This window comes from Talpa occidentalis, unplaced genomic scaffold (assembly GCF_014898055.3).
Source record: "Talpa occidentalis isolate TD23 unplaced genomic scaffold, MPIMG_talOcc4v2.1 talOcc4.15, whole genome shotgun sequence".
NCBI lineage: Eukaryota > Metazoa > Chordata > Mammalia > Eulipotyphla > Talpidae > Talpa > Talpa occidentalis.
The window spans coordinates 58,759,309-58,784,277 of record NW_023601543.1 but is presented as its reverse complement, the minus strand read 5'-3'; the positions used below and the strand labels follow the sequence as shown (position 1 = coordinate 58,784,277).

The window sequence follows — 24,969 nt, the reverse complement described above, 5'->3', positions numbered from 1 at the left end:
TGTTTCAAGATCCCCCAATCAGTTATACTCTAAATTAGCTTTTAGGTGCAGATTTCCTGAACCCCGATTCTCTAAAGTCTTTAATCAAAGCTAGAGTTAAACAGCAACTTTTCAAAAAGAACTTCTCAATGAAGCTGCCTGTTTCCAACTGGCACAAAGGCCAATTCTAATATGATCTCAAACATCTTCTGGAGCACCATTAGAGTGGGTTAGTTTCCAATGAAGCTCATTGAAAACTCTTCCCAAAATGTCCAGAGCTTTTGGAGGTTGTGGCTTTGTGTCCCTTAAGGGTATCATACCAATGTTTTATCAGGCTTTGACCACCCTCAAAGATAAAAAAATCAGAAGCACTCTCCCTCCCCGGGCTCTGCACTGCACCGCATACTCCAAGATTTGGTAGGGGGAATCATTCAGATGATCTTATGGAATCCAAAATATGTAGACTGGATCAAGGATTAAGCACAATGATGAGTGCAATTCAAAGATGACTGGAAGAAAAAGAAATACCCGACATAGCTTCAGGGGTAACAAAGCACGTGGTCAGTAAAGCACTATTGCTCCTGTCACTCCCCATCCAAGCAGTAGATGTCTATGGAGCGCTCCGTGAGCCAGCCCGAGCCAGCCCTGTGCACAGCGCTGGATGTTCAAAATGGAACAACATGGTTCTTGACTCCCAAGACCAAATAATAATCTACTAGTAACAAATTTCTGCTGCTGTCATAATTACCCTTTCCTGCCCAGGAAATGCAGTCCGGGAAGGAACAAAACCTGGAGGCAGAATCATCCCACCAGACCCACAACAGGGGAGACAGGCAACTTTAAAACAAATGTCCCACTTGTTGACACTTTTCCTATCCAGAGATATGGTCTCTATGCCTTCCCATTAAATCTGGTCTGACCAGAACAACTCAACTGTAACCAACAGGGGCACAGCCAGGATGCCGGGAGATTTCCAAGGGGAGGTCTGAAAAGGCCATGCAGCTCCCACGTGGCTTGCGGGGCACTGGCTTTTGGAACCCTGAGCCACCATCTGAGAGTTCCATAGCTCACAAAGAAGCCACCAGGAGGCCTTCCAGTTGGCTGCTCTAGTCTTGTGTCATCCCAACCCAGGTGCCCAACATGGGGGTCATGGGCCTCTGGATGATTCCAATCCCCTGTCTCAAGATACCTCTAGCCTTCTTTCTGGAATAAAAGCAAGCCACCCCAACTATGCCCTTTCCAAATTCCTGATGTAGAGAATCTACAAGAAAGTGCTATTCACTTCCCTACACTCAGGGCAGTTTGTTATGCCGCAGTAGGAACTGGAGCAGTTGGCAAAACCCTGGGTCCACATACACTCCCCTCTTCCTGCTGGTCTCTACTGCAATAGCATCTTAAAACTGTTCCCGCTCCAGATGCCGCCACAGGGCTCTTCTGCTCCCTGCCCTGACAGCACTCCTCCTCCCCCCCATTTGCTCCAGTCTGTCACTGCCGCCACTGCCCTGCTCAAGCCTTAGCTTGGTAGCCTTGCTGTGACCTTCAGTGTCCGAGCAGCTGAGGGCTGCTGCTCTATACTGCTGGGCAGGAGGGGAACGTAGAGAGCGGTGGAGGATCCCGGGTGCTGGAGGAACTGGAGGGACTGCGATCCCCCAATGTCTCTCCTCTCTCTCTCTCTTTTTTAAAGATTTATTTATTTATGCATATAAGAGCTGGGGTACAGGCCAGAGATGCAGAGGGTGAGAGGATTCACCAGAGACAGAGTGGGGAACAGAACAGGCAGACTGACGAAATACACTGCTGAGGGGAGCAGCGGGCAAGTTAGGAGAGGTCTGCTGTGCCATGTGGGTAGCTCCCTGGCCAGCTGGGGATAGAACTTGTGCTGCAGAGGCTGAGGATTGTGTCATAGTGTGGTGCTTAATCCCTTGGACCACCAGGGAGGCCCCGTCTCTCCTCTCTTCCTCAGATTTTCTAGGCTAGAGAGTGAGATCACATCCCTCTCCTGAGAGACTCAGAACCAGTCACAGCCAGCCAATCACCAATGTAGCCAATAAATCTGTTCTTGGGAGGTAGGGAGTCATGGACTCAGCTAAAACACTCTTACTGGCCGGCACACCCCTTTAATATGTTGCTGAAGCATATAGACTTGGGTCAAATCCTGGCTTAAGCACTTTCTAATTCTCTGACCTCAGATGACTCACTTAAGCTCTCAAACTTCAGCTTCTAATCTGTAAAATGGTGTAACAGCACCTACCTCATAAGCTGGCTGTTAAGATCACCATGAGGGAATCCACACAAAGTGCCTAGTATACAGTAAATGCTCCACGAATGTCAGATATTTTAATGTCTTTCCTGGGAAGAAGCAGGTCTTGTGACTTACCCCCTGTAAGACTTGAAAGCTGTCGTTGTTGGGTGGTGGGTCTTGATCTGGGTCAACACCGACTCTGTAAGTCACCAGGGAGAAAGACAAGGAAAAAAATGGAGAGTATTAGCTTGGACCATGGCACCCACTCCGGCTGCGAGTAGCCAAGAGGCTGACTGTCTTCTCAAAGTGGAAGCAGTGCTTAGTTACAGAAGAGAAGCTGCCATGCAAAAGTTGTGAGAAAGAGGTTGTAACCCACATCAGATCCTGGGGGCAGAGGCAATAAATCCTGTGTGTTTACACCTTAAGCGAGGTCTCTGGGGAGCAATGCCAGCTGGAAACTGTCCATCTGCCTTCCTGTACCAGATGGTCCCCGTTATAAAAAGGTGTATTCCACTGTACCCTTTTTCTTCTCTGCTGCTTTCTCACTCCTGCCCTGGTTTGTTTTTATTTCCCGAACTTTTTGTTATGGCATTTTTCATATATCCAGGGAAGTGTTGAAAGAATTGATGATGAATCCCATATATGCCCCAACCAGATTCTACCACTAACCTTCTCTTATATGTTCTATATCACATGTCTATTCACCTATCATCTCTCTTATTTTTTAGATGAATTCAAATAAAGTTGCAGATATCAATACACTTGCTCTAAATACTTTAACATGCATTTCATTAACTTTTTATCCTGCTGCCCCCATGTCTTCCCTCAGTAGAGGCAATCTGAGAACTGACACTTTGAGATCAACAATGGAAGACAGAAAGAGAAAGCAATGCAGCAAAATCCACCTACAACAAATTCCATAAAAGCACTAGGTGATCCCCCAATTTAGTAACATACAAATGTTTCTCGATGTATCTGTTAATTCTTTGTCTCTGTACCTTCCTCGTTCTGGGGCAGATAACTGTGACACTGATGACAAGGATAACATGAGGCAATTAGGGAGAAAACAAAGATGTCAGGACAATTCCCTCCATCCCTCACTCCCTCCAGCATTGGAAAGAATGAATGGTACTGACACAGGAGTAGTGTGATATCTGGAAAGCTCCTACCATAAATTTCTTTGACCCACTGTTTTCTATCAATAACCTTTTTCACAACATAAGCCTTCTTGAGTTATCTGTACAGCTTATCAAGTCTTGTTGTGGTTAGAAGGAAGATGCTGCAGGACCCTGGGCCCAAACTGGTTAGAGTAGCAGCATCACAAGGCATGTGCAAAACGGTGAAAGTGACCCATTGTAGCCAAGGACTCTTTATAATATTAAAAATCTCTGGCTCTGGGTGGGATTTGGCCCCCATTCTCTGGGCATTTGACATATGATGAGGTATGTACAGCAACTGCACAGGCATCAGAGAAATACTGTCCTGAACATACAAGAAGGAAATCACCCAGTTGTCACATTGCCTTGCTTGCTTCTTGCCAAAAGACCATGCACTCTATAAACAAAACAAAAAAAAACCAGGCTAAGGCTTTGACTGGGGAGTCACTTCTTTTAGAAGGGGACTCCCTGGAGCTCTGTCTCTGGGTCTACCTTTATTGTGTACACTAAACCCTGCTGCTCTTGCTTCCAATCAGTGTCTCGAGTCCCCACTGCATTCTTGAGTGAGTTGCTGAAGGAATCACCAGACAGACAGTGACAATATCAGAAAAGGTAAACTGAGAACACAGCTTTCAGCATATCTGATTTGAGCCTGAGGAGAGGCACCCAATGGTCTTGACGCGAGACTGTATTTGCAGTCCAGTTCCAGGGCATTAACCCCAATGAGCGGTCAGCAGATGCACAAAGCCCCATGTACGTTACTTTCCCTTCTCTCCCTCCTTCTTCCCTACCTGTGATATCCACGCCATTTCTTGAGAAAACAGACTAATCAGAAAGGGAATAGGACACAACACAGACACACCCCCCTCTCTCAAACTCAACTTCTACTCTGCCTTATTCCAGGCTTGTCAATAACCAACCCATGCTGCCTGCCCTGGAAAGTGGAGATACAGAAGGAAAACGAACACCTACCACAGTTTGCTGAAAGCAAAATTTAAAACCACAAAACAAATTCCTGTATCCCACAAATACTTATTAAGTGCCTCCTATGCCAGGCACTTTTTTGAACACTTAGTTTAAACAAAAAAACCACAAATATTTAGTTAAATCAAAGATCCTTGGTGGGATCTTTCTAGTAAACTAGACAGACTTCTATGTGTCTAGAGCTACTTCCAGGCAGAGGTTTCTGGGGCTGGTGGCATATCCTCTCAACTGGACATTACTTGAAGACACTGAGCAACAAATCTCACAGATTTTTAACAGGCAATTCATCCAATTCAGGAGGCCCAGAGCTGCCCACAAAAGTCACACTAGAGTCTCAGTGCACCTGAAGTATGCAAAGTGGTAAGGGAAAGTCACATACTGAATTGTGAACTGCTGATCTTGAACCCTCACTGTTTTTAGAGTCTCTTAACGTATATTACATAGGGAAAGTCCTCTATAGGGTGGTTCTGTGAACAACAGCTAGGGATCCAATATTAGGCCTTGTTCTGGGGATCCCATAGTAGCACAAGGCTACTTCATGCCAGATGGAATTACTGAGATGAGCCTCCCAGTGCAACTTCAGAGGGGGCAAAGCACCCATAACCCCAGCACCTGCTAGACTGCCTACCAGAACCCCAGGAGCCATGGCAGGCCTCAGCCAAGTCCCAGACAGGCTATTGCAGAGGCAGCAGTAATGAGATTATATGATCTGAAGGGCATAAAGTGCAGCATGGCCAGTTCAGATATGCCACTAATAATCTCTCCTTCCTATACAGTGAATTTTGAAGCAGTCATATAAGCCTTTGTCTATGGCTTCATGTTAGCAAAGATAAAACAAATTGACTTTATCAGCCCAGATGAACTAAGAAGCCCACACATGGGTGGAAGAAAAGGCTTCTGCCTGTGCTGTGCTACAATGATGTGAGTGTTGAATACAGTAAGAGCTGCCAAATGGAATTTAGGCCCCTCCATTATTCTAAATAATCTCTAAGATCAGGGGAAAAATTGTTTAACAAGAGCTAAAATAAATTATTTTTAATAAGAACTGCTTATGGGGAGGGGAGGGAGGGGCAGGGAAAGGAAGGACTAGAGTCAAAATAACTGGGGGGGGGGTGCAATTGTATGGGGAATATAACCAAAATGAAAATGTATACATTGTGCAAAGATGAAAAAAGATGTAAGAATTATATAAAATAAAATATTTAAATAAAAAATACAACAAATAATAAAAAAAGAGAACTGCTTATAAAGACTAGGCTTTGACTATTTTAATCAAGTCCTGCAATGTCACTAGAATTTCTCAGTGACAACTCCCAAGATTCCTCCTGGGACCTTGTGAAGACACAACTCCTTGCCCCACAAATATTAAGTAAAACTTTGCTTAAACTGATTATTTAAATAATGGAGAGAGCCTCCCTTCATCAGTTTGTAAAATAAAATTTAAAACACTCTGAAAGCTCTTCTTTACAAATAAAAGTTGTGAGGCAGACGTGTAACCATGAAAAGCATGACAGAATTAGAAAATCATCATTTTCTATTCTTAGCATAATTATTTCAAGTAAGGATATCAGTGGATGATTTTACAAATGGGTAAAAGGCTGTTGGGAATCTGGATACTCATAGGATATCAAAGGGTCACTCTACAGATTACTTGTCAGTTATACTAGAGAGAGCTGGGATCTAAAGTGATCAAAATTAAACTCACCAATAAAAGGACAGTCTGACAGTATGTACCACCTTACACTATGCAGCAAGAAATCTACAACATCACTTGTACAGTACTTTTGGAAAAATGATTATTTCTAGTCATGAGGAAAATAAATCAGAAAAATTCAGAATGTTGGAAATTCTTTCAGACAACTATCCTGAAGACTTAAAAAATAACGAAACCCTCAATATCATACCTGACAAAATAGGGGAGATGACTGTTCCAGATTTTAAATGAGATTCTAGGTTAAAAGAGAAAATGAAGCAAACTGATAGGCTTCTTCTGGAATAAAAAATTATAGAAAACACATAATTTCCCTTCTGGTATAATAATATGTATATATTGAATAAGCACCATATAAAATGCACTGAAATCTCAGAAATTTCCGAAGTGTAAACCTTAACCACGAGACCATAATCTGAATTCACTCATGTCCCAAGTGTAATAACTTGCACTTTACCTGAAGGACTATCTTTCTTAAAGGAAGGATATTTCAAAGGAATGTTTTGCTCTGCAACTTAACAGTACCTAAAATCAGCTCTCCTAAATGACCTCTCTAACTCTGTGTGTGTGGGGGGGGTGTGTGTGTGCTTACACGCACGTACATGTAAGCATACACACACAATTTAAACAGTAGAAAAGGTCTGAACCCAGGGACTGCAAATCCTTTGGTTAATTTTATGCCTGTCATTAAAGTACACAGATCAGGGGCCTGATAATAGTATCATCACGATCCATGTCTCACGACAGGTATCACTGCTTTCTTTCCAGGCCTCCAAGTGAAATACATTTACAATGTCAAGAACAGAATTCAAGTCTATTTTGATTTACCGTATCAGCACTGAGAACCAGAGAGAAAGCATGCTGCGTCAAGACACAGAAAGGAAAGGAGAAAATCTTTACTCTGATCACCTAATATTGTCTTTCTTTGAAACACAGTCATATCACAAACTTGAATGGATATTGAGAAACACATTGCATTAGAGGAGTCTATCCTGTGATTTTAAAAGTATGAAAGTTTACAAATACATACTTAAAAAGATGCTATAAGCTATAACCCCATCATGGCTGAAATAGAAGATTCCAGTTCTCTTTATGAATTATAAGCCCTGTGCAATAGGTCATAATGGGGATTTTATGAAAAAAGAATCCGTGGCTCTGAAAATGGTCTTCTCCGAACACTAAGCTCAGGTGTACAAAAAGGAAGCACTCGCCAAGCCCAGCTTTGGTGGGGAGAACACACTGTCAGAAATGCAGGGAAAGGAGACTCAAGCTCAGATACCAGTGTCATGATCAACCCAGAGAGAGGGGAGGAATGATTCAATTTGACCTGACCAATTATGATTTTACAAAAGGGGGTAGAGGATCGGCACACACAGGAAGGAACAGACAGACAGCAGAGAGAGAAACACCTCAGGTTAGAAAGATAAGTCGGGCCTGGTTAATTTGTTTCTGAGGATGCCCTTGTGTCACCTGAAGTACTGCCAGCGGTGTTCACTCTGGTCCTCTTCAGAGGGCTCCTCGACGCCAACTCTGGGCAGCAGAAGAAGGGAACATGAGTGTGATGGGGATAACAGGGGTGCCAGGAGCTCTGGGCCATGACCTGGATCACATCCATCAAAGACAGGCCATCTTACTTTAAACGTCAATCGGTATTCTCTCTTAAACTGTCCCCATTCTCTAAAACCCAGAGAGGCTGCTAAATTTAAATTTAAAGCAACAATGTTAGAAAGCCAGGTCAGATGAGGATCAGTTAGGAATGAAGACAAACCTCTCAGGATATTATGTAATGAAATGTGAGGAATAAATTCAACTCATGGAAAATATACACAATTTTTCAGGAATCCATTTGTTTCATAAAGCAAAACACATGTATATAAAAACTGACAACACAAAGTTGTTATTAAACACATATTTGAAGTATTTATACATTTTTAATACATATTTGACAGAAAGAGCAAAAAGCACCATGTTACTGAAAATGGCAACAACACTTATGAAGACAAAGATGGCCTTATTTTTCTAGACAAGCAAACCATGCTGTCCATGAGTTCAACATCAAGGTCATGAACAGAACTTCTGCTATTTCCTTTACCTCATGGCCTTAGAATTGACATGGTCCATTTTCACCTTCCTTAATAAATGCTAGATTATTCGGCGTGCATTTGAACTTCACCATCACACTAAGAGAAGTTTTACAACCTTGGTACTGTTGACATTTTGATAAGATACCAGTAACAATGACCTCACCCAGTTGAGGCAACCAAAAATGTCTCTAGACGCTGCCAAATGTCCCCTGGGGGCCAAACTTGACCTTGATTGGAAACCACTGCACAGAATCACTATTCTCAGTGGGGGGTGATACTGTTGCCACGGAAGTGAAATTGGTTCTATGAGTACAAAAAAAATGGCAATATTATAGTACTTTGTAGTCCTCTAAAGCACCATACTATATAAACAGATAGCTAGTTATGTGGTATTAAAATTTCACTGGGAGAAGTAATTGGGAAAAACTTTTTTTTTTTTTTTAAATATTTTATTTATTTATTTATTTATACAAGCACTGGGTACAGTCAGAAGCGCGGGAGGGTGAGAGAATTCACCAGAGCCAGAGCGGGGAGCAGAGCAGGCAGAAGGACCGAAGCACACTGCTGAGGGGAGCAGCGGGCGGCAGGAGAGGTCTGCGCACCATGTGGGACCCTCCTCTGGTGGCCGGGGAGCAGCCGGGGATCGAACCGGCGCCGCAGAGGCCGCGGGAGCTTTGCAACCCAGCGCTCAACCGCTGCGCCACCGGGGAGGCCCGGGAAAAACATTTTTAAAGGCTCTTAGGGGTGTGATAATGAAAGAGGTAGAGAAACACCATGTTAGACAATGCTTGAATTCTCAAGCTACTAATATTCTCTGAAATAAACAAATGAGAATGTGATACTTCTTAGGGTAGTACTTTTAATTAGTCACACCTTCTAAATGTGACTGAAATCGGACTCTTGATATTACCATAGTATAAAAAAAATTGTATCATTCCAGCAAAGCAAGCTGGATTCTTTCAATGTAAGACTCACTAGTAATAATAGTAGTAATAGTAGCTAGTAATGCTATGATGAGTGACAATAGTATAATTGCTAAAGTATACTAAATGCTTAATTACCATGTGCCAGATAGAGGTGAGAGAATACTTTACCACACTTATTTATTATCACATTTTATATTCACACTATTGTCATCCCCATTTGATCAGTGAGGAAACCGAGTTAGAGAGGTTAAATAAGTTGCCCAAGATCACAAAGGTAGAAAATGGTGGAACCAAGGTCACAACTGATGCTATTATACTCCAGAGCCCCAGCTTTTCACGCTACAGGATACTGCCTTTGATTATAAGGTGGTATCTTTAAACTCTTAAAATATCCAGTTACAAATTCAATTACATAAAAAGCTCAGAGCTCCTCCCTTTGTTATCTTACAAAGAGTTTTATCATAAATTCTCAATCTAATAGGATTATACTGAGCAAAGTGTCCTTATTTGTCCTTAATTGCATTACCGCACCCTGGGGAGTGAAGGTTACCCCCCCCCATGCACAGGGCCCACCCACCATCACCATCACTTCATGCGAGTGTTGCTCTTAGCTGGGGTCGCTACGAGGACAGCCACCTTGGTGCTGAAATGTTCTCAGGACACACATAAGGCTCATCTGCTGAAGTAATCCCATGATCACTTTTTTAAAGTTGCCTAAATGATGTCCTCTGTGACTAATACTTGTTCAAGAGATGAGGAGAAAAATAGGTGTGTACATTAACAGAAAACAACTTCAGCATTTTGCCATTATGTTTTAAAATTCTAATCACAAAATGCCAATTCATAAAAATAAGTTGAATTTCTGGAAAGCAGTGTGACCTGGTTTTGGATATGTGATTATATTCATTTTTATTTTATATGTAGATTTGAAATTAGCCACAGGAAAATCACAGCCAACTCCTAATTATTTACAGTGAACTCCCCTTGCTTCTGACTCCTGAGCAGCCCTTTAGCAGCTAGCTCATCAGGGCCTCTGTCAGCCGTCTGGGGTAAAAAGGAACAAGTAGTGACAGAGGTGAAGTCGCAGAGGTCATAATACCACACTGACCTTCAGGGGGTTTCTCAATCAATTTAGAATAAGAACTGGCTCACAAAAACGATTCATGACAATTAAGTAACACCAGAAAAACCAACTGGTCTCATTACCTTATCTCAGAAGGAATTTCTTTTTATGTCATCTCTATAAATGTCATTTTCTATACTTACATTACCGCGATTTATACACATCTGGAAAAATACAATGAATTGACGCCATATGTACTTTTATCAGTGGCACACTTTGCTTCATTGTGCTATCTAGGTACAGTAGGACAAAAAAGAAGAAAATATTAAAGATAGGAGCAGAAAACAATGAAAACAAAAATAGAAAAATCAAGGAAATAAAAAGCTAGTTCTTTGAAAAAAATCAATATACTTTACAAACCTCTAGCAAGACCAAAGATAAAAAGAACATACAAATTACCAATTATCAGGAATGAAACAGGGTTTATCACTATAGATTTCACAGACATCAAAAGAATAAGGTAATACTACAAATAACATAAACTAACAACTTAGATGAAATGGACCAACTTCATAAATCACCTACCAAACTCACCCAATATCAAATAGATAATCTTAGTAAGACCTATAACTACTTTAAAAATTGGCTTCTTCTAAGACAATACACTTTCACTGGAGAATTCACAAATTCTTATAACAATTTATCCCATCTCTACACAATATCTACTAAAAAACAGAAGAATAGGGAACATGAACCAATTCATTTTGAGAGACCTATGATATTAAAAAAAAAGCACAAAAAGGAAACTACATACCAATATCATTCATGAACACAGACACAATTTTTTGTAACAAAATACTAGCTATTAGAATTCAGCAATACACAAACATTTACATTATAGCCAACTGGGGCTTATTTTAGAGAAGCAAGTCTGGTTCAACATTTGAAAATTAATTAGCTAAACCATATTAACAAACTAAACAAGAAGAAAATCATACGATCATGTCAAGTGAGCCAGAAAAAAAGCATCTGACAAAATTCAACATGCTTATTATAAAAAATTCTCAGAAAGCTAGCAATAAATAGGAATTTCTTCAACTTGATGATAAAAGTTATAAACCCCTACAGCTAACATCATGCTTACTAGTGAAGGCTGGATGTTTTTCCATTAAGGTTGGGAACAAGACAAGGATGTTCACTCAAATCACCTTATTCAACATATTACTGAAAGTCCTAGCCAGAGCAATAGGTAAAGAAAAGGCAATAAAAGGACCACTGATTGAAAAGGGAGAAATAAAACTATCTCTATTTGCAAATGACCCGACAGTATATGTATGTAGAAAATCCCAAAGCATCTCAAAACCAAAAACATGCCTAGAACTAATAAGTGAGAGTTTAGCAAAGTCACAGCATACAAGATTAGCATCAAAATGCAATTGTATTTCTATATCCTAACACTGAACACACGGAAACTGAAACTAAAGGCAAAATAATATTTACAATTGCTCAAAAAAGAAGACATACTTAAATGTAAATCTAGCCAAACCCATACAGGTACTGTATGCTGAAAGCTATAAAACACTAATTAACAAAACCAAAGATCTGAATAAATGGAGAAACATGCCATGTTTATGCGTTGGCAGACTCAACAGAGTAAAAATATCAATTTTCTCTAAGTTTAACCCAATTCCTATGAAAATCCCAGCAAGATTTTTTTTCAGCTACAGACATGTTTATTCTAAAATGCACATGAAAGGGAACTAGAATAGCCATCACAATTTTGAAAAAGAATAAAGTGGGAGCACTTGCTCTACCTGATGCCAAGTCTCACTCTGAAGTTATCAGGGCACTGGGTGCTGGTGGAGAGACAAATACATAAATCAATGGAGCAGAGTAGAAACAGACCCACACATGCACAGTCAACTGATTTTTGGCAAAGGAGAAAATGTAGTTCAATGGGGTTAGGATAATCTTTTTTCTTTATTTTTTTTAAGATTTATTTTTTATTTATACAAGAGCCGGAGCACAGGCCAGATGCATGGGAGGGTGAGAGGATTCACCAGAGACAGAGGGGGGAGCAGAACAGGCAGATTGATGAAAGGCACTGCTGAGGGGAGCAGCGGGCGAGACAGGAGGGGTCTGCTTCCATGTGGGTCGCTCTGAGGCCGGCGGGGATCAAATTGGCACTGCAGAGGCTGCGGACAGCTCCACAGTGCTGCGCTCAACCTCCTGAGCCACCAGGGAGGCCCAGGTTAATCTTTTTAGGAAAATGTTCTGGAACAACTAGAAAGCCATAGGCAAATAACAAAACTCCAAGCTAAATCACACATCCTATATTAATATTGACTCAAATGGAGCACAGACCTAAAGGTAAAGTGTAAAACTTATAAACTTTTACAAGAAAATCTTTAGGACCTTGGGCTTGAAATGTCCTTAGACATGCCATCAAAAGCACAATCCACAAAAGAAAAAAAAATAACTTGTAATTCATTAAAATGAAAACTTCTGCTCTGACAAATTCTAAAAGGAATTTTTTAAAAAGCTACAGAACAGGGCCTCCCCGGTGGCGCAGCGGTTGAGCCCTGGGTTGCGAAGCTGCCCACGGCCTCTGCGGCGCCGGTTCGATCCCCGGCTGCTCCCCGGCCACCAGAGGAGGGTCCCACATGGCGCGCAGACCTCTCCTGCCGCCCGCTGCTCCCCTCAGTAGTGTACTTCGGTCCTTCTGCCTGCTCTGCTCCCCGCTCTGGCTCTGGTGAATTCTCTCACCCTCCCGCGCTTCTGACTGTACCCAGTGCTTGTATAAATAAATAAACAAATTAAAAAAAAAAAGCTACAGACCAGAGAAAATATTTGTAAGCCACTTATCTGACAAAAGACTACAATCCAGAATAACTATCAAAACTCAATTAAAAAACCCCAAACAATCCAATTAGAAAATGGACGTAAGACTTGAACATATTTCATCAAAGATAATGAATGGCACAGAGGTACATAAAGAGATGTTCAACATCATTAGCATGAGAGAAATGAAAATGAAGACTACAATGAGGGATCCCCACACACCTGTCAGAATAGCTGAAATGATAACAACATGAAATGCTGTCAGAGCGGTAGAGAAGCTGGATCTCACAAACACACGGTCATTTCCTAACCCCTTGCTATGTAGTTGCTGCAATGTTCTAAGTACGATTTATTATAGCAACATTTTCACAAGTCAATTATTACATAACATTATATTCATACATATACAGCGTTTGTGCTGCCCATGCTTTTAGCTCTGCATAGGACTGTTTTTTAATGGCTCAGTTTTTAAAAAGAAATATAAAATATCATGAGTCAACTCTTCTCAGTGGAAAATTATTTGATCCTGTATATGTTGGGGATCGAGGGAGGAACGGAAAAGGACTTATAACAAAGCATGAAAAACAAACATGATTTAAAAAGGCTCTCAATGTGCAGGGCATCTACTAGGTGACAGATAAATAGGAACAGGAAATAGTCACAGAGGTCACTGAATGCAAAGATTCTCAAGTGTGCTCAGGATAAAGCCCTTTTCTTGCTTTCATTCTGCTACACAGACCATAGATGGTACCATGCTATGTCACAAGTTTAAAGCCAAAAGTCTGTAAACTTTCTTCTTTGGGTTTCTATTCCCAAGAATGAATTGTTTTCCTTAATGCAAGTCTTGAGATTCATGCCAGGAATTTGAAATTCTAATCATCCCAAATTTTACAACATAAAACTGTCCCTAACACAAGCCTTCTTCAAAGGTGGTAAAGCACAGTGGTGAAGAGTGTGAACTCTGAACAAGACTGCCTGGGTTCAAGTGCCAACTTGTCCACTTAAAGCTTTGTGACCGTGGACAAGTTATTGCTCTGTGCCTCAGTTTCCCCAACTCTAAAATAAAGATGTTAGTTTGTAGCTCCCTTATAGGAAGGCTATAAGGATTATCGTAACATTATGTGTGGTGTCTCAAACAACACCTGTGGCATGGTTAGCTGGAACATGACTGTCACTGATAAGCTGTACTCAGCTCTTGTAGACCCACCTGGATGTGAGGCTAAGACACAAATAGTGCCGCTGGCTGGGCTCAAAGCCAGGAATCCCTGCCTACCATCCGTACAAAAGTCCTAGATTGGAAGGACAATTCTCTCAAATTCCAGTTTTCTCCCTGGCTCCAAAGATGACCACCTACCCTTTGTTTGTTTTCATTCCTCCCAGCTAGATTAGCCCTGCAACTGTTCATCCTCCACAGTCTACCTTCTTTGAAAAGTGAATATAAACTGAAAGCCAGCAGAGGAAGGAAAAAAACATTGCCACCTTGTGGCTTTCCAGAGAATTCTTCCTCACATCTATGTAAGGCACGACCAAGAGTCTTCTGGTTCCTGTTATGTATGCCCTAGGCAGACCTGAAATCCAGGCAGAGGGTGAGAGCACCTCCAATAGTGTAGAATGCACCCTCAGATTTTAAGAGACCTGGAAAAATCTGACAAGAGCACCTTCATTTTAACACGGAGAGAAACAGGCCCAAAATATGAGGGGCCTGTCTTAAACCAGAGCCAGAGACAGGCTGTGGGCCTCTTGACTCCCCTCCACAACTCTGGTCAGTGGCCCTCCATCGTGACACAGCTGCAAAACCAAAGGCAGGGGATATCCGTGGTGCTGCAACAAACAAGGGTTATGCAGGAAGCATCACGTCTCCTGTGCACGCCAACAAGAAGAGACACAGCATATGGTTTCCTCCTAGAACAGAACTCTAATTGCCTCTTTTTATTTCTGGCCAACGAATTATTTTAAAGCCCTTAGGTGTGACATTGACACAGTTATGACACTGCCGACAGTTATGTCTATTCTCTCTCCTATAGGTTTAAGACTTTTGAATTCTTGATCTAATGTCACTGCTCTTGTAGAGTTGAGGTGTTTCTAATTCCTCATGTTTTTATATCAACAAAAATGTAAATGACAATTTTTTTCTCCCAGAAAATTCTATATACTGAATCATTTTTATTGTTAATCCCTCTCCCCAAACAAACAAAAGACTGTAGAAAACCTTCCACACACTAAGCTCTAGCACACCCTGTGTGGGACAGTGACACGGTTAGACACAAAGTTGGCTTTGGTTTCAAACCGACCTTATGTTAAGCCACGACAACATGGGAGTCGTGCCTCCACCAATGATCCAGACGGTGAAGAAGACGATGAGGAGGGTGGTGGTGAACATCATCTGGCGCGCATAGGATGCCGTATCCCGGATGGCCAGTGCAAAGGCCATTGCTCCGCGGAGGCCTGCAGTGACCAAAAGGGGAGATCTCCCCGTTATAAGGACAAGTGACAGCATGTCCTCCAATCCACTGCTACACTCAGGGATCATGAACTGCACCCACTTATGCTCTGAGGGAGAAGTGGTTTTATTCAGAATGATGAAGCTTAAAGGAATATGATTTCCTTCTCTTTGAAACCTTCTTTTTAAAAATGCCAAATGCACTGAGAAACACTCACCACTACTTTCTAGAGCACATTTTACAGTAAAAACATTCTTTTATTGTGGAAACATTTCTCCTGATAGTAACATGAAATAAACTAAAATAGAAAGGAAAAAAAAGAAATTTAAAGAAGAAATAATATAAGCTAAGTTTGTGATTCAAACACTACAATCATTATAAACTTAAGAAACAAGCGAGGGATGAGTGTGACATGCATGTCTGTGTTGGTGTACCATGACCACAAAACAGTTCACCATTTCCTTAGCAGAAGGGAGAGCTGTACTGAGAAGTAACAATATTATCTGATCTACAGTAGGGGTTAGCAACTTTTTTCTGTAAAGGGCCAGGTATTACATATTTTAGATTTTGTGGGCCAAGAGCCAAAGTCAACATTATTATATAGGCACTAATAGAAAAGAGAAAAATAAAACAAATGAACTAAATGAAACAAAAATAAAGAGAAAAAAGAAGAAAAACCAAATCATCATTGACAAAACCCAAGAGTAACATAACCGAGGACCGTTGTTGTGATACCGGTCTACTAATAAAAAGAATGTAATTCTGGGAGGGGAGGGAGGGTATCTCACTTACTTAGGTTTCAGAGCAGCGTCCCCTGATTGTAAATATTCACCTATAAAAGCCACTCTTAGCCCCCGAGGTATATGAAAACAGGCAGCAGCAGATTGGGCCCAGGGGCTGTAGCTGGCAGACCCCTCATCTGCATTAATGGCTGTTATGAGTAAGCATCCACATTTTAATGTTTTACAGTTTATCTTTTAATCTCTTTTGTGGTTTCCTCATACCACGCTCATGATCTGTTCTATAGTAAAGACTGATGCCATGGCCTTTAGTATATACTTAGTATAAACTCCTATTTCCTGTGAGTACAATTGTATTATATGAGGGAATGAAAAGTTACAGCCCCTGTTTGGACATTTTCCCACCTTCCCAATAATTTTGCAATTTCATTAATCTAATAGGTTCATTACAATTCATTAGAGAAGAGTGACTCAATAAATGTCAAACAGCAAAGTTACTGGTTTCTGTTCATCTGTCCTACTGAAGTATTTACACGCACCTACATCACCCTCTGGCTGGCTGTCATCGATCAGCACTTAAGCCTTTAAAGGGATGTTGTCTCAAAGAAGAGGACTTTGGGGTAAGAGAGGGATATGTGTGGTCTAGTCTTCTTTATTTTATCAGGCAAACATTGTAAGCAGTATGAAAGTGTGACCTCTGGTATTTCTCCCAACTGAAAATAATTTTTATAAGCAGTATCTTTAAACAGACTTTCAGTCTTTTAGGGCAGAAGATAATGAAAATAGTTTATCTAGGTGACAGAGCATCGCTAATTTGTCTTTTTTCTACCAGCATCTTCCTAATGAGTAAGGGGATCACGTCACTGGCCTCCTCAGAAACATCTGATGTTTTCCAGCTGCTCTTTGAGTAAGTAAGGCCCAAACTCTTAGGCTCAGCATTAGAGCTTCTCCATGGACTAGACTCTTCAGCAGTGGTTCTCAGTGTGTGGTTCTCAAACCACTAGCAGAATCATCAGTAGCTGAGAACATACCAGAAATGCAAGTCCTCCCTCCCCCTTTCCTCAGAATCACACGCAGCAGTGGGGCCCCACAATCCACTCTAACCAGCCCACTCATGACTCTGATAGAGCCTAAAGGGTCACACCAGTTCAGAGGAATTTCCCTTTCCGACCATACCCTCTTCTTGCATTATTCCAGGCTGCTTTCCTTCCCAGAGAAAGGCACACACAACAGCACTTTCCTCCCTCTCCAGGCTGCTGCCTCCTCAAGTTCCATTTCTTTACAGCCTAGTTCGAGGGCTGTGCTCCATGTGGGGATGGCCCCTGGTTCTCCTCCATGTTTATTCCAAACCTCTTTTTGTGCACTTCACCACCCTCTCTCCAGAGAATGTTAGCTCTTAGTGCACCTGTCTCCGTCCAGGGGACTGTGAGCTCCTTGAAGGAAGCTGGTCTCTGTATCCTCTACAACCTAGAACTGAGGCTTATAAAGAGAGGACTCTGGGCACAGCAGAGTGGAGGGAAAGCACTCCAGCAGGCTGCACGGTTAAGCGCAGATGCAAACAAGTACTAGGCAAAGGGACTGCTTTGTGGGGAAGTGTCTGTTGGTGTGATTTCAGTATGACTCTCTGAGGCCCCTAAAAACGTGTGGCAGAAAAGGGCAGCTACTCACTCTGCCTCTTGTACAGACCTGCCCTGTCCCCCACAAAGGACAGGGGTCACAGTGGCTTTTTGCACGCCCCCCTCCCGCCCCGCTCTGCAGAGGTACTCTCACTTGGGTCTTGTCTACTGCTCACCACTCTCACTGCACCATCAGGAGGAGGTTGCTACTCAAGACAATTGTTTCCTTTATTTCCACATAATTCTTCATTGTCCTTTGTCCCCTCAGTGGCTTCTCCATACTTCTCAGCTTTATAGCGAAGAGGAGGCATCAGGGAGACAGTGCAAATCAAGCACAACTACCACAGTTGATGGCTTCTGGGGTTGAGGTTCACCTTTCTTATGTGAGTATATTTTATTTATTTTGCCAGGAGTTAGAGTTAGGGGGGGTGTTCAACTAATAAGTTCAATGTTATTATTTTACAAAAGAGAACACTGCAGCTGGGAGGTGTTGAGTGACTTAGCCGATGTTATTTCTCACAAAAGACCTATTTTCCTTCTAATTTTAGATCTGGAAGATAAAGGGTTGTGAACATTTACTAGAAGACAACCAAGCACTTCAAATACTTACAAGGCTCCAGGTTCCCAGTTTGGTAGAGATGAAATAAAGATGCAAATATTTTACAGACAAATGTTCGAATTTTTGCAGACACTTGAACTGTCTTTTTACCAACCTTATTGATTATATTTTAATCATAATGCCTACTGAATACAATTCATTTTCTTTACATTTATACTTTTTTACCTGAAAACATCATCATGTGTTGAAAATTCCAGCCAATCTTATGCCTCCTGCCCAAGTTGAGGAAGAAGGAGAGCGGGTAGATATGCGCAGCTCTGCCCAGGAAGATGGCGACCTGACCACCAGGGGAGGTTAAGGGCACAACTGGTTTCCAGAATAGCACCTTCACACAGCCTCTGGTTCACCAGAGACTTTTACGAATGCTGTGAGATCTCATTTTGACCAAGACAGCTGCACACAGAAGAAGCTGTCTAACTTCCCTCTGAACAAGTCTCAGCACCAAATGGCATTCAGTTGGCCAACATTCCCAACTCCTGGCTCCCACAGAATTCCTAATGGTTAAGTGCACTGTTGTCATATCTGAATTTAACTAAACCGGCATGACCACCTCTCCCACTGAGCTAAAAATGAGTCTAGAATAAGAGACGGTATCATGCAGGGGGTAGGGAGTTGAAAGAAGCAAATAGTGTGCTGGGCTCAATGGGAAGAAAAGGTACAAGAAGAAAAAATGACTAACCCTCGACTCAAACTATAAAGTCTGCTGGGTAAGAACGTATAGGCTTCAGTTGGAGTAAACATTAGGGGCTCAAATGACCAGGAAGATCCTACAAATAAGAGGTAGGGAAACTTGACACTAAGCCACATTCATAGGCCACACAAGACTCAATGTGGGGAAATTTCTCTTCCTTCAGTGGCTAAAATGTCTTGAGGAGATGCAAGAAATATAAAAGGAGGAGTGTGGAAGAGGAACTCCACTGTGGAAACTGAAGAATTCAGGGAAACCAGTCACTCGTCATTGCTGAGTTTAGAACAGAGCCCAACAGAGAGATGCGCACTGCCCTGGTCACAGAAGGAAACTACCGTGGGAGCCAGAGGAACAGGGTGCTTCCGTTTAGGCAAAGCACCAGCTGCCGGATCTGCAGCTGTTTTCAGACAGAAGCGAGGGCGGAACTATCTTGTGCCTTCTCCAGGGCGAAGTACTGACTATTTTTCTTCTTATTTTTTTACCTTCCTTTTTTTGTTTTGTTTTGAACAGAAGGAAACAGGTAGTACTTGTAAAGCACAGTCTATTCCAGAAGCCAGGCAGAGGCCCTCGAGTAGTGGGCAGCGTCCAGGATTCACAGAGTGGGGCAGGGCCCTCATCTGTAAACAAGGGCTGAGTTCTCACTATCTCTCACAGGATGCTGTGCTAGGAATGCAAATCAAAATGACACGCAGGCGCTTTCTTAATCAAGAATACAAACACTGAACCCATAGATTTTTAGCTGTTAGTCTGTTGAGTGTATAAATTCAGGAAATGGGCCCCAGTTGAGGCAGGTAACTGGAAGGAATTCTGGCATGGCACAAGGCCACCATCATTATCTAGTGCCTTGGTGATGATGGATTTATTCCTACTCCTTTTTGCCAGCATCCTAAGACCTAAGGGTATCTGTGAAGCCTCAGAAAAGGCAGAAGTGAATGCCCAGCAACAGAGGATTCAGTTCTTTGATATCCAGGCAGAGCTGGGTCGCAATGGTTCCATGCCCCAGAAAAGTTCACTTTAACAAAAACAGTAGGATCTGAAGTCAAGTGAGCAAAACCCTCTGCTGTCAATCCACTGCTGGACATTCACATCCTTCCTCTCTTGAGAGAAGCCGCCCACCCAAATAGCATTTCCCTTCCAAAAACTGCACTCCCCATGGGACCAAATCAAGAAACCAAGTATTTCTCCTTTCTCATTTTATTTGTCCTTCCTCTCCTTTTTTTGAGGGGGGAGGGGACTCTTCTCCACACATGATCTGCAGCAGCTGAGAAGGTAGGGTGAAAGGAAGTGTGCTCCCTGCCTGCAGGCTTCTCTGAGTGGCACAAGGCAGGGCTCCCTGCATAGAGTGTGTGGTCAAGAGCACAAATGGTACAACCTTCAATTCTTCCAAATTGGGACTCCTGGGTTGTAATTCATACAATGAAATAAAAATAATTCTGGTGACTGATATCGTTGATGACATTTAGATCTGCTAAGAAGGGTTCTTTAGAAAACAAACACCACCTGCTAAGCACCAAGTGAAACAGAAAGACCATCTTACACAGAAAATGCAGAAAGGACAACCTTAGAATCAGTGCCAATTCTTTGCAAATCAAATTCATTAGCTGTATGAACCACTTATGGCTTCTTTTTCTCGTCATAAAAATACCATCAACCTGGGCTGGCTGGTTACCCACCCAACACAGAACTTCTTATTCTTAGAGCTTCCCCAGAAGTGGTAGCTTTCCATGTAGAAAATGGTGGCATCAAAAAAAAAAAAAAAAAGGATACAAAAGCTCCAATAATGAAAACAGGGCTGAAAACATGCTTCTGGAAGGTAAACAGTGCCAGGCCCATATAGGAGAAGATGAAGTTCTCAGCCAGGAAGTGTAGCACCTCAAAAAGCTGCATGGAAAGGGAAAAGGAAGACATGAAACTTGTGGGTGTCCAACTTTGTATTAACAGGTAACTTGTGAGGACTAAGGGTTTTCTCTCACCTGCTTGGTTCGACTTCTCGATTCCACTGACAGATTGTTGTAGGTGTAATGAGCTTGTGTGATTCCACAGAAAAGGACAGCTACAACACCTGGCAAGAGATTTTTAAAAGTCAATGGAGAACAAAGAAGCAGGGGAAAAAGACCTGATAAAACAAAATTAAGGTAGGCAAGCCCAGCACATCCAACCTCCTGGAAGTTTCCTATTACGAAAAGCTCCAACTGTCCCCATGACCCCTGCCTTCCTTTCCTTCAATCCTGCACTTGTTCCAGGCCAAGATCCCCTATGGTCCCCATTTTCCACTTTTAAGGGTGCTCTCTCCCTAACCCCCCTAAATTCCGACTGAATTTATCATTTGTATTTTTCCTTTAGCACTCAATCCCTCATAGACTGTGAGGGCCTGTCAAACGCTTTTGTCATATTCCTCTCATTTCTTTGAATGCGTGGATTTAATTTCAAACCAATGTTTTTTACATGGTTTAGGGCTCCAGACAAAATGGATCCTGAGTACTAACTATTCTACTTCTCCAAGCCCTGGTGATCTAGATTGCTGGTTAATGGTAACCACAGCAGACAGACCTGGAGCATTTTATAATGCTACATATAAAGATATGTTGCTATATTCTAAAAAGATGATAAAAAGACTTCCTAACCACCCAGGTTATATAGAGTAGTTGTATTTGAGTTTTCTAATGGAAACATTCAGTCATTTGGGTTTTTTTCTTACTGAGAGAATGTGAGCAACAAAAACCACGATTACTCACACCAATATTGCATGAAATTGTCACCATAAAAGCACAGTAGTGAAAAACAATGATTAAACAGACCAGGACAAGTCAAGGAAAAACTGGGTTCACATCCATGTGAGCAGATGTAAAATTACCTTTAAAAGGGTATATATATTGTTTGTTAATGCTACTGTTTGCAGGAGATATTTTAATCTATTCAGTAACTTTTGTAGTTAAACATCTACATTGTGAGAATGAGCACGCATAGATACAACTGAGTTTGAAACAATAAGACTTTATCCTACATAAACATGCAGCTTTGGGAAACTAGATTATTCATAAGGCTGCAGCTTTGCTCAGAAGGCCTCCTGTGGAAACTTCGTGGGTAGTTGATTGACTCTGCGCAGCTGCTAGTTGAGAATTTGTTCCTCCCCTCGAGCTCTCACATGGGCCGGCCACATTCAGGGCGGCCCAACAGCAGAGAAAACCCACCTGTAAACCCACAGGCTTCCGCCAAGAGGAAGGTGCTCCAGGACATGAGGAAGAAGAGTGCTGTCTCCAGCAGGGGGAAGCAGTGCAGCTTGGTGAACTTGGTCACGTCGGCCCCTGTCAAGGAACTGTCTCCAGGAACAAGTACCAACATCACGGAGAAGCACACTCTTTCAGTCCGGCCCCCCCTTCCTCAGGGCTATCTTTTCTCTTTAACTCTTCTTTTGGGCCCCAAACTTTTTCCCTTTTTTTAAGTAATAAAAATTTAGCTTTCCAGTGGGACAGAGGTACCAGGGACTGGGGGGTGGGGTGGGGGAAGAAGGATATTGTTTAGTGGCTACATAGTCACTGGGATGATAAAGAAGTTCTGGAAATAAAGTGGGGATGGGGACATATCACCATAAATGTATTTAATGCTACTGAGCTATACACTTAAAAATGTTTAAAATGGAAAATTTTATTATATCTATTTTACAAGTTAAAAAATTAACAACATGATTGATATACTTAAAAGATGGGTGAATTTCATGATATGTGAATTTTACCTCAATAAAGCTCTTTTTAAAAATCAAGCTTTCTAAAGAACTGGAAGCTGGCTTTCTGTGGTTCTTGCAATGCCCCTGGTTGTGAGGCAAAGTCTTGGCCTACAGGCATGACTGAGAGGTGAGTACCAGGGTGCTGCAGTGCCTTAGGCAGGCCTGGGAAGACAAGGTGGGGCGGGGGAGGCACAGCTACAAGTTGCTCAGGTCACCTTTTGGGAGCAGCAATTCCCTTCTAACGCTGCTATTCCCTGTGAGGCTATCATGGAACCGTCTAAGGAGTCGGTTCACTGGGCACTCTGACTCCACAGGGCGTCAAAAACAACTCCATGAAGAAAGCAGCCTAAATCCGGACTGTTCAATTGAGCAGCAACAAGCCACGGTGGCTAGTCTGAATTGAGATGTGCTATAGGAGCAAATGCATACTATACTTGAAAGACTTAATGTAAAACTCAACTGTAAAAAATCTCAATAATTAGTATAATGTTTTGTTAAGAATGTTCTATTGATTTCAGGCTGAAATGACATAGCTTGCACTTGCAGCTTCTGTTGTGTTTGTACTAGACAGTGGTGATCTAAATGCTCCTAAAAGAATATATGATGAGGGCCTCCCCGGTGGTGCAGTGGTTGAGCGCTGGGTTGCGAAGCTGCCCGCAGCCTCTGCGGCGCCAGTTCGATCCCCGGCTGCTCCCCGGCCACCAGCGGAGGGTCCCACATGGCGCGCAGACCTCTCCTGCCGCCCGCTGCTCCCCTCAGCAGTGTACTTCGGTCCTTCTGCCTGCTCTGCTCCCCGCTCTGGCTCTGGTGAATTCTCTCACCCTCCCATGCTTCTGACTGTACCCAATGCTTGTATAAATAAATAAATAAATAAATCTTTAAAAACAAAACAACAAAAAAAAACTTGTTTAAAAAAAAAAAGAATATATGATAAGGTGTTGCCTGCTCCTTCCACACTGTGCTTAAGTGCTTGTTTGCTTGTTTCTAACTAAGCATTATGCAGTCCGTTGCCTAAAGGCCACTCTGCCATAATTCCCATGGATGACCCTGATTACTTATGGCTACTGTAGCCTGTATGGCCCTGAGCAGCTGGCAGCAGCAGCAAGCTTGGGCCTAAAGTACCTCCCACACTGCTTCCTCCTGACCTCCTGTGAGGTAGTCCCTGCTTCCCAGTCCCCTCCCAGCTTGTCACTGAGTCCTACCTCCCTAAAAGGGAGTCTTCCCCAAACTCCCATCTTCAGCTGGTTTATAAGGAGCTAGAGAAACTGCAAAGGGGAGGACAGAATTTAGCCTAGAGTTACATCCCCAAATATCTTCTCAGACGCTAGGCTAGGAACCTGTCATGTTCACTAATGGGATTTATTTCAGCAGCCCCCCACCCCACTCTCCAGTGGAATAATCAATTTAAGATGCCGATGGGAAAGAACTGAGAATTTTCCTTTTGTACATATAAAGGCACATAATCATACCCAAGCAAGGGCAACAACTATAAAAAGGATATTAGAGCTGTCACAACACCAGTCACAGCTCCCATGGTAAAAGAGCCACTAAAAATACCAAGAAAAATGCCAACTGACTTAAAAAAGGCAGCAGCATCAAAGGCGTGTGTGTTCAGCCCTGCTGGCTGGTAGGCGACAATAGACCTGGAGTTTAAAAAGAAACAGAGTTTTTAAAGACTGTACTGGTTTTATCCCATGGTACCTAAAAGTATTGCCAAGCACAGGTATCTAAGCCTGCTGAGCTTCCCCATGCTGATTTACTCTACAGTCCCCTCGGTATACTGCCACCCGTGCTCTGATCGCTCCCGACTAGACAGAGCAACATAAGTCGATCAACAAAGTTGATAAACCTCATTTATAAAAACATGCAATTCAATATTTAACAATTTAAAAACAGCCTCTGAATTTAGTCTGGCATTGAGGAAGCTGGAGTCTCTTTTCCCAGACAGAAATGTACTTACGAGGACAGCACAATAGCAACGGCATCATTTAGGACACTTTCTCCAAAGAGAAGTGCATACAGGTCCACATCTGCATGCAACTCATTAAATATCGCCAGCACAGTCACTGAAAAGTGGGACAGAAGCATGTAAAATTAGTTTTTGAGTTTCTGACCTTAAGCCACTGATAACACATTTATGGAAGCAATTCCTGT

At 42.2% G+C, this 24,969-nt stretch overlaps 1 protein-coding gene across 1 annotated transcript in view; it reads right to left on the bottom strand.

Moving 5' to 3' along the window:
- Positions 1-24,969, bottom strand: part of SLC9A7 (solute carrier family 9 member A7) — a 76,302-nt gene that overhangs the window by 27,447 nt on the left and 23,886 nt on the right. The window contains exons 6-14 of the mRNA XM_037512492.2: positions 24,776-24,881; positions 24,317-24,458; positions 22,283-22,388; positions 21,065-21,153; positions 20,859-20,972; positions 18,569-18,680; positions 15,279-15,432; positions 7,544-7,603; positions 2,357-2,420 (exon numbers count right to left, since the gene is read on the bottom strand). Coding sequence (XP_037368389.2) covers positions 2,357-2,420; positions 7,544-7,603; positions 15,279-15,432; positions 18,569-18,680; positions 20,859-20,972; positions 21,065-21,153; positions 22,283-22,388; positions 24,317-24,458; positions 24,776-24,881 — 947 coding nt within the window. The remainder of the gene's footprint in view (positions 1-2,356; positions 2,421-7,543; positions 7,604-15,278; positions 15,433-18,568; positions 18,681-20,858; positions 20,973-21,064; positions 21,154-22,282; positions 22,389-24,316; positions 24,459-24,775; positions 24,882-24,969) is intronic.